The sequence below is a fragment of the Calidris pugnax genome, unplaced genomic scaffold (genome assembly GCF_001431845.1).
Source record: "Calidris pugnax isolate Ruff unplaced genomic scaffold, ASM143184v1 scaffold220, whole genome shotgun sequence".
Lineage (NCBI taxonomy): Eukaryota > Metazoa > Chordata > Aves > Charadriiformes > Scolopacidae > Calidris > Calidris pugnax.
Genome location: NW_015090963.1, coordinates 1,149,796 through 1,165,718, shown reverse-complemented (window position 1 = coordinate 1,165,718; position 15,923 = coordinate 1,149,796). Strand labels below are relative to the sequence as shown.

Sequence of the window (15,923 nt, the reverse complement as noted above, 5' to 3'; positions counted from 1 at the left end):
ACAAGAGGAAATGGCCTCAAGTTGCACCAGGGGAGGTTCAGATTGGATATTAGGAAAAAATTTTACACTGAAAGGTTTATTAAGCATTGGAATGGGCTGCCCAGGGAAGTGCGTGGGGCACCATCCCTGGAGGTTTTCAAGAGAGGGGTTGACACAGTGCTTAGAGACATAGTTCGGTAATGTGGGGGATTTTTTTGCATGGTTTTCTTTTTATTTTTTTTATCAAAGTTTTATCAGTTGATTGTTGGACTAGATGATCTTAAAGGTCCCTTCCAACCTAGACGATTCTATGATTCTTTGACGGCCAAGTCAAATGGCCAGTCTTGACTCCCCAGGTCTTTGGTGCAGCTGGGTTAGTTCCCTGCTCTGTGTGTGCCTGGGAGGAGGTGGCTCAGCATTGTATGGGTCTCCTTGGTGGTGCAGAAACATCTCCTGTCTGCCTGGGTGCCAAAACGACCCTCAGGTCACTACTCGCGTCTTCAAGTGTTGCCCCTATGGTGGAGTTGGCTACTGCAGGGGTTTGACAGCTCTGCCTGTTGCCCTGAATTACTGTTATAACCAGCTATATTTATGTGTGGAGTATATAACTTCTTCCTATTTCTTAATTATATCCGGGCAGGATGAGACCTGTTCGGTGTGGAGCGGGGCTCCTGGAGATACCCCGGCCCCTTCCTTCCCTTCCCTTCCAGCAGCTGTTTCCTTTCCATGCAGGCTGCTGGGAAGAACTCAGCCGGATACTGCTCGAGTGTCCTCCTGGCCACCGGTGCACCCTCTGGTGCCAGGTCCAGGTGTTCATGGCCCATGATGCTGGCAGGCAATGTGGCAGGTCTCTGCTTGGTGTCATTGCCCGGCAGCTGGCAGCCCCGTGGGGGCTTCATCTCCTTTCTCTTTGCTTTCTCTCAGCTTTTTGCATTTTCCACGGCTGCCTGGGTGTTGGGTGGCTGCGTCCCTGGCTCGAGCAGCTGAGCCATCACCAGGAGCAGAGTCCTTCCCTGGTGTTTTCCAGCCTTGGCTGAAGCGTGCCCAGTTCTTAGTTTACATATTGCTCTAATGTCCTCTGCAAACTCTCCAGAGCCTTCTCCGTGTTTTGCTTCATTTCCCTTCGGCCGTCTTTAATTTCTCTGTCTCTGTTTCCCCTGCTCCTGACGAACTTGCCAGGCTCTCCAGCCTGGGGAAGCTGAGCTCCTGCCAGAAGCGTGGGGCAGAGCGGGCTGCCGGGAGGATGCCGGGCGTCTGCACCACGGCTCTGCCTGATGTCAAGAACAAAGCCTGACATCTCTCTGCAGCGAGATGGAGAAGGAGCAGCTCCCTCTCCAACAACACTTCGCCAGATCTTTTTTTTTTTTTTTACTTCTTCCCCCCCCCCCCCCCTTCCCCGGCAGCTTCTTGAGTCTCTTTGAATTCACACTCAGGGACGATGCCTTTGCACGAGGCGTACGTGTGTGTGGATTCCCAGCCCGGGCAGAGCCCAGCCAGCCCACCCCTTCCAAGCTCCTGGCTCGGCTGGCACGCACCCCGAGCCTTGCTTTGGGGGCTGCTGCTCACTTTGCCGTGCGAGGATTTATGACTTGTTACATCTCCACTTTCAGCGAAGGCTGGGTTGGCGCCAGCAGTTTCCACCAAGTTTTACGCCGTGAAACGGCGAACCGTGGGATTTCTGGATGGAGGGTTGATGCCTGTGGTTGGTGACGGGGCTTGAGAGAGGCCCAATTTTTGGAGGGTTATGCAAACACCCGTTCACTCCCTCTTCCATGCAGTGTCCTCTACTCTCTGGCTTAGCATCCCTGCCAAAAGCAGGAGTCTCTCCCCGTGTCCCCTTTCCACCAGGAACCTCAGCCATCCCTTGGAGGTCTCTGCTGTGTCACAGAGGGACAGGCTCTGCGCCACCACCCCTTTCAGCACCGAATGTATTTCGTGGTGATGCAGTGACAAATGTGCACATTCACAAGAGCCCCAAAAGGACCGTGTGTGTTGGGTAATGCCTGGATCAGGAGGGGTGAGAGCCGAGCAACTCTGACCACGTGCTTTCCACAGGGAGACAACACAGATTCTGCCTGTCTCCTTCCATTTCAGTCCGAGGGAGCACTATGGGCAGCACTGCACACCACACAGGATGCTGCAGGCAGAGGGCACCTTGCCACAGCACAGGACCCACTCTGGTCCCTCTCAGCCCCTTCCCCATCCTCCCTGTATATGTCCCAAGAGCGAGCCTCTCCTGCCCCAAAGTAGCTGAGCAGCTCTGCAGGCATGCCAGCAACCAAAGGGTTAACTCCTTGCACCCACAGCCAGCTGGAAAACCAAATTTCCACCAGTTTGTGGAGGGTTGGGGCGGGCAAAGTCCTCCTGGTCGGAGACCATCTCCAAGCCCAGCTGGCTCCAGCAGCTGCGGGTGGGGAAGGGACTCTCGAGGAGCTGCTTCCCTGCCTTTCCCAGCATCTTGTGCTCACCCCGCTCTTCCCATCAGCCCTGCTGAATGCCGGGGTACGGCGTGGCAAGCCAGAGAGGGAGCCTGCCGGACCCCTGTGCCGCCCGCTTCCAGCAATTCTTCTCCGCTTCCCCAGGGCCCTTTGGCTATACGGCGTTTCTATACGGTGTGCCTGGCAGGCAGCCCACCACCCCCTTCCCAGCCACGGGGGCTTTCCACGCTGGGCTCTGCAAACTACCTCAGCGCCGGGTCCTGGGAATTGGGGCCTCTGCAGGAAGGAATTTGCCGGTCAGTGGGTTGAGCTGAGCTGCGCGACCCTGTTCCTGTTAGCAGTGACTTTAGCTTGGAGGCAGCATCCAGAAGGATTTGGAAATTCCCAGTCCCCCCCTGGTTGGCTCCCCTCGATGTCTTCAGTCCACCCGTGTACCCGAGGAGCCTCTGCTCCCAGTACTCGGGGAGCAGACCCTGCATGTTGGGTTAAACGGGACCGGGCTGGGGGCTTTTGCCCAGGGCTGTGTGAGCAGAGGGCTGAGGGGTCAGCAGAGCATAATGCTCTCCTGGCATTACGGGGTGAGATGCCAGGAAACTGAGATGCTGGAAGCCAGGGAAGTAATTCACAAGGCAAACTCCAGGGTCCTGTGCTGGCTGCAAACATGGGAAGCACTCGGGATGGAGGCTTGAGTGAGTCCCTGCAAGCTGCCACCGTGGTTTCACTGCCTGGGAAAGACTCACAAGCAAGGCAGTTTGGTGACCTTTGCTGTGGTCTTACAGTTTTTGCACACTTGGTGTGCAGGGACACCGTAGTCTCTGCCTGGGACACCCTCCCTTCTTCCTGCAGCCTGGAGGTGCCTCCATCACTGAGATGTACAGAGGGCTGGAACTGGGCTGCCCAAGCATGGGGGGAACCAGGAGGACCTTTACATGAAGCCCTGTTGTGAAGACTTCTGTACGGTGTCTGACACAGATCCTAGGGCCAGAAAGAGATTCTTTGTGGCTGAGACACCACAAAGGGAGACATTGCTTCATAATAAGCCCCTGCCCTGTGTCTGTCTCCATCTTGCACCTCTGAGCTCTGGGAAAAGGCTGGTGGCTGCAGGAGCCCAAGGTGGTGAGAAATGTGTTTTTGTGGGTGTCTGCAAGAAACTGTGCCTGGTCAGGGAGGCTACTGGTGTTGGAGAGTCCCAAAAAGCCTTGCCCACACCCCCCACCCCCAGCATCTCCTCTCTATCCCAAAAGTTCAATCTGCCTTGCGACTCCCCTGGCAAAGAGGGATGCTCACCCTTGTCTCATTGCTAGAGGGTCCCTAATTTCTCCCTGGGCTGGGGGCGCAGGTGACAGAGGAAGGCACCTGGGGAGGAAGGAGTGAACTGGGGGACTCTGAGGGAAAGGAGGCAGGAGGAGCGATGGGTCATGGACCTCCATGCCAGTTTCCATGGGGCCCTTCTGGTCGGACATGCAGTTACATCTCCTTTGCTCAGCCAGAGCAACGGCCAAGAACCCCTGCCCTTTGTTTGTTCCCTTCTGGGTCTTCTCCAGTCCACCTTCCCTGGGTGGCAGGATGGGAGTGAGGGTCTGCTCAGCCGGCTACCATTTTCAGGGTGCAAATTGCAGCAACTACAGACTTGCCAAAGATTGATGCTTGTGAAGGGAACGTGTGCCCTGACCCTCGTCAGCAGCTCAGACCATATTTGGGGCTGGCATCTGGCCAGAGGATGCTGCTGCAGTGTCTTGAAAACATGCAGAGAGCCAGGGACTTTCCAGGCGCTATGGATGGCCTGGGACTGGGCAAGGAAGGGAGGTGGGCTCCACGCTGGAACTGCAGAGCTCTCCTGGGCTCTTTCAGGAGTGGAGAGAGCCCTGTGCTGGACCAGTCCATGCTGGGGGCAACCTGTGACCTGTGTTCCTTTCCTCCACATCCCTTGTCCTCATACCACATAGGATCTAGGAGACACTTCACCAGGATGCACAGCTACGGATCTGTGGGATCAGTGCTTCCCAGGCTTCTCCAGCACATGGATTTGTAGCGGGACAGTGAGCCAGATGTGCCATGGGCAAGGGTTCATCCAGGGGCTCAGGTGGACATTGCTGCCTGGATAGGTTGCACAAATAAAGGCTGGAAAGGCAGTAAGAGACAGTGTGGCTCTCCTTTCCCTGCCCTGTGCTGATGACACTGGTGCTTTGGTGTTGGAGGGATGGGTAACAGCACATAAGATGCCTCCAGGCCCCAGTTCTCCATGCTGCCAGGCACCCTGGGGAGATGCCCCCACATGCAACGCACTGCAGTCCATGGCCCGTGCTGGCCCCATGTTCCAAGGGCTGCTGCCTGTGACCACATCGACCTCAGTGTTGCATGGGTGCATGGGCTGCTGCCCCACAGGGCACATGAGTACCCCCGGCGTGGAATCTCCTTTTCTCTTCTGCACAGGTGATGGGCGAAGTCACAGAACTGCAGCCCTGGATCCCACACTGCCCCAGGCACCCAACTTGTCCCCAAGTAAGACAACAAGCCACAGCATCTTGCTGGTCTCTTTGCCCAAGAGAGGGCTGCAGGGCAGATGTTGGTGATCCCCCCGTCATCACATCAGCATTGACTGCCCCCTCCATGCTGAGGGGGGCAAGAGCCTGGTCATCTTATTGCATCTCTGCTTTCTACAGCAGCCGGGACTTTGGTCTCCCCCTGGGTTACTCATTGCCCTTGATAACTGTTTATGAGGGTCCTTATCAGGATCCGTTGAAAAGTCCTGGGGCTGCACCTCAGGGTTCCAGGCAGTGGGGCCGGGGGAGGGGCACGGCCCCCACCAGTATTGAGGAAACCCCATCACAGCTCTGTGTCCCATTGGGGTTCCTGGGATATGGGTGACCAAGCAGTGGGAGCAGGGCTGGCCAAAGAGCTGGAGTCCAGGGCAGGCAAAGAGGAGCTGTGAGTGGTGGGGTGGTGAAGCTGGGGATGGGGTGGCAAAGGGAGCTCCTTACTGGTTGCCTGGAACAGCTGGAGAGACACTGGTGCCTGGGTCTTCTCAGAGGGGTGCTGGGGCAGGGAGAGAAGCAGTAGCAATGGACGGATTGAGGGAAATTCCAACTAAGTAGCGGGGAAAATGTTTTCAACATGAGACCACTTCAAGCACTGGAACAGGTTGCCCAAAAGTGGTTGTGAAACCCACATCCTTGTTCTCTTTCAGACAATGTCCTGGCAATCACATGGGAGTGTGGAGGTCTTTGGCTATGCCCTGTTCAGAACAGGACTGGTATTTCATGAAGTTGTTTAGGGCTTGGTCCAGCCATGTAACCATCTCTTTGGATAGCCTTTGCCACCACTGAGGTGCCCCAAGGGTTCCTATTCAGCTCCTCTGGCTCCACTTCTGCCTAGACCCCATCTTGCCAGCCATGCCCCTGCATGGGGTCACACTGTCCCACCTGTTGGACTTCACATTTTGTGTTGAATCTCAAGAGGCTCCCATCAGTCTGTTCCTCAAGTGGGTTGAGGTGGCCACTCATCCTCAGCTCTCCACAATTTAACATTAGCAGCAATGTTAATGGTGGGCTGTGCTGCCACCCCCAGCCCCACTTGCAGCCCAGCGCATGCACATCCCAGCCCTACAGATGTGTTCATCTCTTTGGGGAGGCCCCTTGAGGCAGCTGGACAAGGACGGGGGCTCAGGGGATGGGGATGTGGGGTCACACTGAGCCCCTTCTCAACCTTTCTGGGGTGGGTGGCTTGGCTTCGGGAGGAGAGCATGAGGTGGGGGAAGCAGAACAGATTGGCTCCTTGGTTTCCCTAATGGCTTGGCCACCTGCCAGGGTCCCTGTCTGGAGAACAAACAGGCAAGCAGTGAGCAGGTAGCGGCAGGTTACGGGACCGGATAGGAAACAGGAGCCTACAAACTCATCTGGCCGTGATGGGGGCCCTGTCCCCAGAGTGCCCCCCACCTGGCACCCCGTGCCGTGATGGGCAGCCGGGAACAGGACAGGACACATCCGTAAAGGAGAGGGGGGGGCTCACAGCTTACAGGAATCCCCCACCCTCCCACTTCTCCATCACCCAGCCCTCGGCCGGCTGGTGGGCTGCCTGCCAGGCTGGCCGAAAATGAAAGCAAAACGTCCGGAGATAAATAGGAGCAGCCTCGGCACCAGGCTGCAGTGCGTCTCCTGCTCCCTTGCCTCTTGCCCAGCTCAGCACCCACCATGGCTCTGCGCCTCCTCCTGCCCCTGCTGCTGCTGGCCGCTACCATCCTCATCGTCCAGACTCAAGGTGAGGGGCACCGAGACCTCCTGCCTGCCCGTGGTGGGACTGGGGGAAGGGGATGAGTGCTCAGTGGGGTCTCTGCAGGGTTCTGGGGTGCACGTTTGTGTGTGTGTGTGTGTGCACACCTGGTGGCTTCCCATGGTTGCTTGGCTTGGCAGCACACGTGTGTGTGCACACGTTGCTCAGTGGGGTCTCTGCAGGGTTCTGGGGTGCACGTTTGTGTGTGTGTGTGTGTGCACACCTGGTGGCTTCCCATGGTTGCTTGGCTTGGCAGCACACGTGTGTGTGCACACGTGGGTGGTGGGGCAGCAGAACTCCAAGCTGAATGGCGCAGGCAGGAAAACGAGGTTCAGTCCCTTTGCAAGGAGCCCATTTCTGCCTCCGTTGGCAGTGGAATTGGTGTCACAATATGCCCAGGGCAGGGTCTGACCTGCAACCGGGGTTGGGAGCTCCCACCCTCACATCCTGCCCCAACATCTCTTCCATGAAAGACACCAAGCAAGCGCCGTGTTTTCAACCAGCCATGCTGTGCTCCCCTGGAGCTGGGAAGGTGTCCTGGCTCAGTGAGGGTCCGAAATCCCAATCTGATTTTTCCCCTTTCCCCAAGGCATTGGCAGCTCGGCTTCGGACTGTTGCCTGAAGAACAGCCAGGCTGCCATCCCCAGGGGCTTGGTGAAGTCCTACATCCTCCAGGGACCCGAGTCGGGATGTTTGCTGCGTTCTGTTGTGTGAGTACTCCACTGTGGTTGCAACCACCTGGAGCAGTTTGGCTCCAGCCAAGACCTTCCTTCTTGTGTCCCCCTGTTTGCCTGCCCTCCAGGTTTAAACCTTTCTGCCTGCACCCCCAGGTTTATCACCAAGAAGAATAAGAAAATCTGCGCTTCTCCCACTGATCCTGCTATTCAGATGCTGATGCAGAACTTGGACAAGAGGGTGAAGAATGACAAGAAGGACAGGAAGAAGGGACAGTACCCACGTTCTGGGGGCAGACCCAGGAGGCAGAAGAGGCAGCGGGTCTAAGTCAGGCCTGAAGAGGTACGGGGGAGCGGGGGTTGCAGAGCAGGGTGATGGCGTGATGGTGCTGCCCCCCATGCCAGATCCTTCTCCATGGGAAGCTGGAGCTGCTGGGACAAGACAATGCTTGGGGACGGGCAAAGCCCGTCATGCAAGGCAAGGGCCACCTGGCTGGGGTGGGTGTTCCTGCTGAGACCCTCCCCACCTCACCGCCCCCTCCTTGTCGCCCTCTCCCCTAGGACGGATGCCTTCCCCACCGACGACCGACCCAACGCCTGGCAATGGACATCCACACACCACCCACCAGCCCCGGGGCAAGGACAGGGCTGGCCGGGGGGGAGGTAGGGGGGCTGCCCTCCACTCTGCAGCCCCCTCTGCACTGCCACGTGTGCCGCAGAGATCCCCCCAGCCGGGACCCTTGCACCGGCTGGGTGCTCTCGGTGGCGGGGGGCACCCCCAGGTCCCCACTTGCCCCTTGGCCACCCCAGCGGGGACCTGGACCCATGTGGGAGCTGAGCCGTGGCCCCGAGGGGAAAGTGGGCAGCCTTCCTGCCAGAGGGGATTTCTGTAGCTTGGCAGGATGGCAGCTTTTCCTGTGAAGAGCAGTTGTCTGGAGGAGGAAAAGGGAGCAAAGCTTTAACTGAGAGCAGTTAATTATCTTCCTTTATAAGATTTGTCCTGGTTCAAAGCAAAATGGATCTGAGGAAGTCACGTGGGCTGTGTTAGGTGAGAGGATCCCAATGTTGTCTTTATTTTTTTTTTTTTTTTTTTTGGGGGGGTGGGGAGGGATTTATACATTTGTATTTATGTTTAAAGACTGTGCTTTCATTCAATCTTCCTGGAGGGTTCTACTTCTGGCTCCTTGTGCTTCACAGAGTACCCTTTATGCTGCAGGCTGGCTTTTCTGGAAAATTGCTTTTATTTTTCTACCAAATAAACGATGGCTGCGTTTCATTTCCCTTTGCTCACCCGTTTGCTCCTTTTGGCTTGCAGGGCTGTGGGGTGCCAGGCAGGTCCCATGTCCCCGTGGTCCTGCCCGGGCTGCTTGCTGGGTTCTTCCTCACTGGGCAATTAACAGCGGCTGAGACGCAGAGTTTGGGGACAGCTGGGGGGACAGTGTAGCTGTATGTCTGGGCTCCTCTAGGCTTTCCCTTTGGCTTCTATAGTGCACTCTTGCAGTGTAGTTTGGAGGAAGACAGACAGGATTTTGTACCTTTGATTTTTAAATTTTTTTTTTAGGTACAAAAATGAGATGAAGTCAGAACAAATTGTTCATTTTAATGCAATTATACCCTTTTATCTCCTTTGGTTTTGCTGTTGTCAGAGATTCAGACATTATTAAGCCAAATGCTTAATTTTCTTAAAAACAAAAAAAAAGAAAAAAAAGGAAAAAAAAGAAAAAAGAAGCTCTCATATACTTTCTTCCCAAGTCTAAAAAGCCTACATACTGAAAACTGCATGTGAGGCTGTTCATGTCGGAAAACAGAAGACTTTGCAAAATTCATCGCAGACACGCTGCAGTCACTTGAGAGCAGCCCTGTCCCAAACCTGTAGCAAAATGAGAAGTCATTAACCTGGGGACACCATAAGGTGAGATGGGAAGTAGAAGGGGACAAATCCCATGGACACAGATCCCATGGAAAGGGTTGGCGGGGAAACGGCATCTCCCTGTGCTTGCAAACCCCTTCCAATACTGTTGAGCAGGAGCAAGTTGAAAGGCTGTGCCGCAGTCGCAGTGCTATCTGCTTGCAGAGACTTAAGACGTGGACTTTGGTCAGTAAAGGTCTATTAAGTCATATAATTGCAATAATAGGATTTGCGGGGCTTAACAGTATCAGCAAAGGCTGTGTGTTGGCTAGAGTAAAGCTTGCAGCTGAGTGATTCTATCAAGCACATTTATCTGCCTTGATTGCTTTATTAGACGGGCATTTAGGTTTATTATTTTAAGGCTGTGTAAAGAAACTGTGAAGTCCAAGATACCGGCCCTGAGTAGGGAATGGTCGTTGAGCTGGTTCCGTGCTGCCTTCCCCGCCACGTGGGAGCACGCGGCCGACTGCCACCTGGCTTTTGGATGCGATGCGAGGCAATAAAATATATTTACAACCAAACTCACTCCTCCTGGCTGCTGTGATGGGCTGCAGTGGGGTGGTAAGGTTTGCCTTGATTGCTTTATTAGACGGGCATTTAGGTTTATTATTTTAAGGCTGTGTAAAGAAACTGTGAAGTCCAAGATACCGGCCCTGAGTAGGGAACGGTCGTTGAGCTGGTTCCGTGCTGCCTTCCCCGCCACGTGGGAGCACGCGGCCGACTGCCACCTGGCTTTTGGATGCGATGCGAGGCAATAAAATATATTCTTTACAACCAAACTCACTCCTCCTGGCTGCTGTGATGGGCTGCGGTGGGGTGGGAAGGTTTGCACGGGATTTGGGGGGGGGTCAGGAGCTGTTCTACTGCCCCACACACTTTCATCCCCCAAGTCCTGGTTTTTGCAGCACCCTCCCCCTGGGTACTGTGTCCCTGGGGTGCAGGGGCTGGGACCTCCCTCAAGAGGTCCTGAGATGCCAGCAAACTCGGGGGGCACGACGTGGTTTTGTCCAGGGTGTTTTTCCAGGGTGTTTTTTGCTCACGGCTGAGCCCATCCCTCCGGCTCTGACCCTGAACAAGCACCACGTGCTCAAAGCAGAGGCTCTGTGCTGTGGGCTGCTTTGGGAAAACAGCTTTAAAGCGAGTTATTAATGAGGCAGTGCTCTGGCCTGGGCTTTTCTGGGACCCTGGGAACAGACACCATCCGGAGCTGCCGTGGGAGGGCCGGAGGCAGCCCTGCCTTTGCTGGGGACGCGCTGCATCCCTGCTTTCTGCGGGACTCCTTCTTGGGCCGGTCACAGAGCCAGGGGGATTGTGAAATGGTTGCAAAAACCCCCTGGAAATGAGGCCCAGCTGAGTACGTCTGCAACCACAAACAGCAAAGCCTGAGCAGAGGCTGGAGCCACCCACACGTGAAATGCCTCCTGGTGTCTCTCTGGCTGCAGAGGTAAACGCCACAGGGGTGGGTTTTCCCCCGTCAAATGTTTGGTGAGTTTTAGGCTAAGACAGGGTATGAAACATGCACGCCAGGGTGCTCTAATTTACCATAAATTTTACCCTAACGGCAGTGCTTGTGGAAGAAGAGCGTCGGAGTTTGTCCCACGCTCGGGCACTGACCCCTGTGTGTGTGTGAGCAGGGAGACACAGATGCACAAATGCAGCCCCACGTGTGCCCGTGCCTGCGCACGCACGGCGCTTCCACACTGCTTCCAGCTTTCCTGCAGAACGCTGCTTTTAAGAAAAATAAGGTGTCGGGGTCAGCGGGAGCCTCTTGCTGGCGAGGCAGGTGGCCGTGGGGGAAAACACCTCTGAGGAGATTCCCTGCTAGAGGCTGGGATGTGGAGCACACATGAGGGGCCAAAACCCCTTCCCCACGGAGGAGCTGAACCCACAGAGCCCAGCTGAGACCAGTGATGTACGGAAGATGCCCCAAGACGATGCAGCAGAGGAGGATTCACCCTGTTGTACCCACAGCAGAGGAGGATTTGCCCTGTTGTACCCACAGCAGAGCAAACCCACCACTTTGCCCCACATGCGAAGGCAAGGCAGCGTTGATGCGGTGTGCACTGGGGTGTGCGAGAGGGGTAGATGTGCCCCTTAGACATTCTGCAGGTAGGGCAAGAAAGCTGCAACCCTGTCAAGCAGAGCGACAAGTTGGGAGAGCTGGGCCACCCTGGAGCAGAGAGGCTCCAGCGACAGCAGAAAGTAGCCAGGCAAGACAGAAACCAGAGAGTGCAGCCAAGAAAAGAGAAGGCTTGAGCCCAGGCCAAATGATTAGCTCAAGTCATTAGCCAGCACAGACGACGGTCTAGGCTTGTGCCAGTGGCAGAGCGTGCTGGGCTGCGATGCTGGGCTGAGGTCCAGCAGGACTCACCTGGAGACACGGGTGTTGGGTCCGTCCCTCTGCCCCGTGCTGTCCCAAGGAGCAGGAGCTGACTACCCTGCAGCAGCTCCCTGGGTGCCAAGAGCTGTTTCTGGGGCCACGTGGCTGCTGAAGGGGCCTGTGTTTTCCAGCTGAAGCTTCAAGGTGTTTTTTGGTGTTCCCTCCACCACCACTGCTCTCCTGGGCTCTGCCCATGGTGTTGTCAGACGAGAGGAGGTCGAGAAGCAGCTGGTGGGCAGTAGGGACTCCATCTTTCCCATTCCAAGGTATTTCCAATCCCAGCCAACCCTTGGCATCTATCCTGTCCTAGAGGTCTGCGGCTCAGAGCCTCTTCTCAACCCTTTCTTCACCTACATGTAGTTCCCATGTGCCCTCCTTCCCCCATCCTCTGTTTTGCTGGCTGGAGCCCCTTGGCTTTGGTGTGTCCTCCTTCCACTTGCCAGACCCCCACATCCCTCTGTATGCCTCCCATCCTGCTGGGGATTGCAGACTAGCTCCTGGGCTGCAGCTCTCCGAGGGGTGATAGAGGAGCATGTGCATTCCTCTGAGGATGTCCTCCAGCAGGGCAAACATCAGCTGCATCCCAAACCTGAAGCAGAATGAGAACCCCACGGCCTCCTTTGCCTGGTGTCAGCCTAAGAGCCAAGAGAGCAGTGAAAGACAGCAGCCTTCAGGGCTTTTGGTCCATCCTATGCGCTTTTAGATCTGTCCAAAAGTGATGTTGGGGTGCAGCCTCATCGGGCATCCTTCCTGCCAAGGCACATGGGAGATTACAAGGTGATTGCTGACAGGCTTCTTTTTGCACAGGTCTCCTCGCTGCTCCCCAGTCATCCTCTCCTGAAGCCCCTGAAGGGTTGCAGCAAGGAGGACAAGTGGCCTGATGACAGGGAGCCAGGACTGTGGGCATCCCACCTGGCCACTGCCATCTCAATGCCATCACAGCATGTGTAAGGACATTAGCAGGAAACATCTGACTGGGAAACTGCACAGCATGAAGATGATGGTGAGGGACTTGAGCATTCCAGGTACCCCAGGAGATGGGTCTCACCTGAGGAGGTTGAGCGGGACCCAGCTGAAGGGTCTTGGCTCTGCTGCCCGTCACCTACAGTGACCTCAACATCAATGGTGCTGAAGGCAATGAGTGGTAGGCACAGATGGGCTCTAACAGACTATAAATTGGCACCTTCTGCATCCCTCTTAGCCAGATCCTCAGGATCATCTTTGCTCCCCCTGGGCAAGGTCATGGATTGATCTTTATTTGGCCTTAACTCCATTTAAATCAGATTGACCAGGTTCCCTCAGCTAGAGGAGATCCAGTGGGTCCCTGAGCCCCAGAGGTTGGTGGTTGCTGGAGTCCCCATGTCACACCAGGACAGGGACAGCAGTGGGAACCATGCGGGAGTTTTCCCCATGCCGGGAGACGCAAGGGAAATTGAAATAGCTGCAATGTCTGCCCAGTATTTCCCAATAAGGTAAATGCAGCCAGGCCAGATCCTGCCCCAGGGACTGACTGTGCCTGGAATTTGCTGAAATTCCCCCTTTGCCCTTTCCAGCTCCATGGCTTGGAGGTGGGAAGTGGAGCACCGCAAGGCACCCCAGAGAGCACGCTGGAGCCCACGAGCCTGGCAGGGAGCAGTCACCCCGGGGGCTCCCACAGCTTCCGGGAGGGTGGCAGCATGGCTGGTGCTCCACGAGGAGAGCCTGGGGATGGAGGTGATACTCATATGGTCCATTTACATTTTGACGGGTTGAATTTCCCATGGGGATCCTCCCCCATGCACAATTTCAACTTTAATTAACAATGGCATTATTGAGGCTTTTGCAGGGATGAGTGTTCAGGGATGCTTTGCATTGCCTGTAGTGTCCTCAGGGCTGGAGCTCCAACGCTCCTAAATTGCTCTGATTGAGGCTTAAATGGGTCAGCACACACGATGCTCTCCTCTCTTCTCAATTCACACCAAATCCCCTGCCTGTTCCCTGCCTGTGTGTGCCTCTGGAGAGCCTGGACCCCCAAAGCATCTCCTCTTTCTCATTTGTGCTGTCTCTACTGGTCCCCAAGGCTCTACGAGGGGGATGGGGTGACCTCCCTGGATGCCACAGGGATGCACTCCAGAGATGACCACTCTCTTCTTAGAAATCTCACTGACTCTGCTGGAGGGGGGGAAACCCATCACATTCCCCTTTCACAACACGAGTGGAAAGCCCCTTTCCTCACTCTCCCAAGCCCCTCCTGGGGAGCAGAGGTGGCTGGAGCAGCCGCGCTTTCACCCACTTGGCACGCAGACAGCTGCCGGGGAGGTGACAGACTCTCTTTCCTGACCATGTGTCAGCAGAGACTGTGGGCAGCTCAAGGGCAGGGGGTACCCTGCAGCCAGAGGTAGTTAAGGTACCCCCAGAAGGATGTATTCCCAAGACTGAACATGCTGCTTTCAGTGTGGAGCCAGCAGCTGGTGGGAGCTCCTTGTGCCAGGGAAGGGGCTGGGGACCCCCATCACTTGCTGTGGGCACCAAGACTGGGAGGGGAGTCCCATAGGATGGGACTTCCAGCACTCCTTGCCAGCCCTCGGGTAGCTCCCAAACCCGCCCAACATACAAGGAGGAAAGGGTTTGCTGTCAGGCAGCATCTCCAGCACCCTTTTCCAGTGGGTCAGGCTCTGCTCTTGGGGTCCCCCCTTTGCAGGGGGGTCTGTCCCATCAGGCCTGCCTCCAGGGAGGAGCTGGCTCTGGATTGGGAGCTGTTGCTTCTAGAGGTCTGGTCACCAGCACCCAGGAGCTGTCATCCTCCCTGCTTTGGCATCTCTTTGGCAGCATCCCAGGGGAGAACAAGCAGAGATCAGGTCCCCGAGCCAGCCTGCATCCCCAGACCTGCAGGGAGGCTGGGGCTGATGACTGATGCTAATCCTCCGCCACCTAAATTCCCCTTCTGCTAGCCAAGACTTCTCTCCGATAGCTTGTGAGTGCTAGAAGAATGCAGGTGCTCACTGAAGTTAAGCTGACACTTCCTATTTGTGCTGCTCATCCTGCCCACCAGCACCTGCCTAATCCCTTCAGCAAGGCACCGGCTTGCCAGGGCACAGCGGTGGCCGGAGGCGATGTTCTCCCGATGGAGGAAATCACCCCATGCGCGAGGTTGGTGCCAGTCCAGGGATGGAGCACGTTGACCAGTGGATGGAGTCCTCTCTTGCTTCTTACCGGGGGTGGGGAGAGGACAGAGCCCACTATCTCCTACTGCTGAGAGGAGCAGAGGTCCTTAGGGTCCCAGCCCTGTGTCCAGTCCCCAGGTAGATATTTGTTCCTGTGGAAGGGCTGTGCAGTGCTCTTCACCAGGAGAGGTGGAGAGGTGCCAGAATAGGTCAAAGCTGGAGCAAGGGAGAGGGTGGAAGGATGGAGGTCCCTCTCCAGGATTTGTTCACCTCTCTGGGAAAATATTTTTCCTATTATCTGTGGGAATTTCCCTGAGTCCAACTAATGCCATTGACTCTCATCCTGTCCCTGAGTCCCTCCAAGAAGAGCCTGTCTCTGGTATCTCTCCAAGCCCCTACAACCCAGCTGCTCTCAGCATCCCACATGGTATCTATCAGGGCTGAAGCCTCTGGTGAAGGGGTATCATCCCAGGTGCCACTGGCATGGTGCTGAGTCACCATCCCAAGGAAAAACAGCCTCCATCCCTGTGCCCCCGCAAAAGGTTTGCAAAGGAAGCGCTGGTCTTCGCTCCTTGCAGCGCCCAAGCAGCCGGTGAGCTGCTGGCACCCCGTGCCATGCACACAGCCTCTGGGGGGGATTTCTCCTCTTGTGCCGAGAAAACCCATTTCCAGGAAGCTCTGCAGCTGCCTTTGGCTGTGAGCCCATTTTCTGGGACACCTGGAAACCAGGTTGTCTTTCGGCATGTGCCATCGCAGCCCTGGAGTGGAGTATGCTGGCTGGGCTCTCCTCCATCCATCAGCTTCGGATGTGTCCCCCTGTGCAGGCAGTGGGAAGGGCAAGGAGAGCCAACCAGGGACCTGTGACCAGATAGGGAGGTGCTCAGGGTGAGCCAGGCATCACCCCAGTACTGATATATACCCCAAAAGATGGGGTTGAGGCAAGTTCTACCTCCAGCATCAGTGGGTTGAGGCCATGTGGTATCTAATGGGAACATCCCAGAGATGTCTTGGAGAAGGGACTGGGAAATGTATGGGGTGGGACTCCCCACGTGCTTGCCCGTGTACTTTGGCAGGGTAAAGGGACCCTGGAGCTGCTCTGCCCCTGAGCAGCAGCCCTGGCGGCCTGGGTGC

General features: G+C 56.1%; 1 protein-coding gene across 1 annotated transcript; it reads left to right on the top strand.

The window, feature by feature from the left end:
* The first annotated feature begins 6,526 nt into the window (after positions 1–6,526).
* CCL21 (chemokine (C-C motif) ligand 21) lies at positions 6,527–8,276 on the top strand. Its single transcript, XM_014952483.1, has 4 exons — positions 6,527–6,674; positions 7,276–7,396; positions 7,517–7,703; positions 7,922–8,276. The coding sequence occupies exons 1-3, from the start codon at positions 6,608–6,610 to the stop codon at positions 7,686–7,688; spliced, it is 360 nt and encodes a 119-aa protein (XP_014807969.1). The 5' UTR covers positions 6,527–6,607; the 3' UTR covers positions 7,689–7,703; positions 7,922–8,276.
* Positions 8,277–15,923: the final 7,647 nt, after the last annotated feature.

Bases quoted from the DNA above. Each gene is read 5' to 3' on its own strand.
- CCL21 (XM_014952483.1), top strand. From the start codon at position 6,608: ATGGCTCTGCGCCTCCTCCTGCCCCTGCTGCTGCTGGCCGCTACCATC. The intron at 6,675-7,275 runs GTGAGGGGCACC...CCTTTCCCCAAG, and splicing joins CCTCATCGTCCAGACTCAAG to GCATTGGCAGCTCGGCTTCG. The intron at 7,397-7,516 runs GTGAGTACTCCA...CTGCACCCCCAG, and splicing joins TGTTTGCTGCGTTCTGTTGT to GTTTATCACCAAGAAGAATA.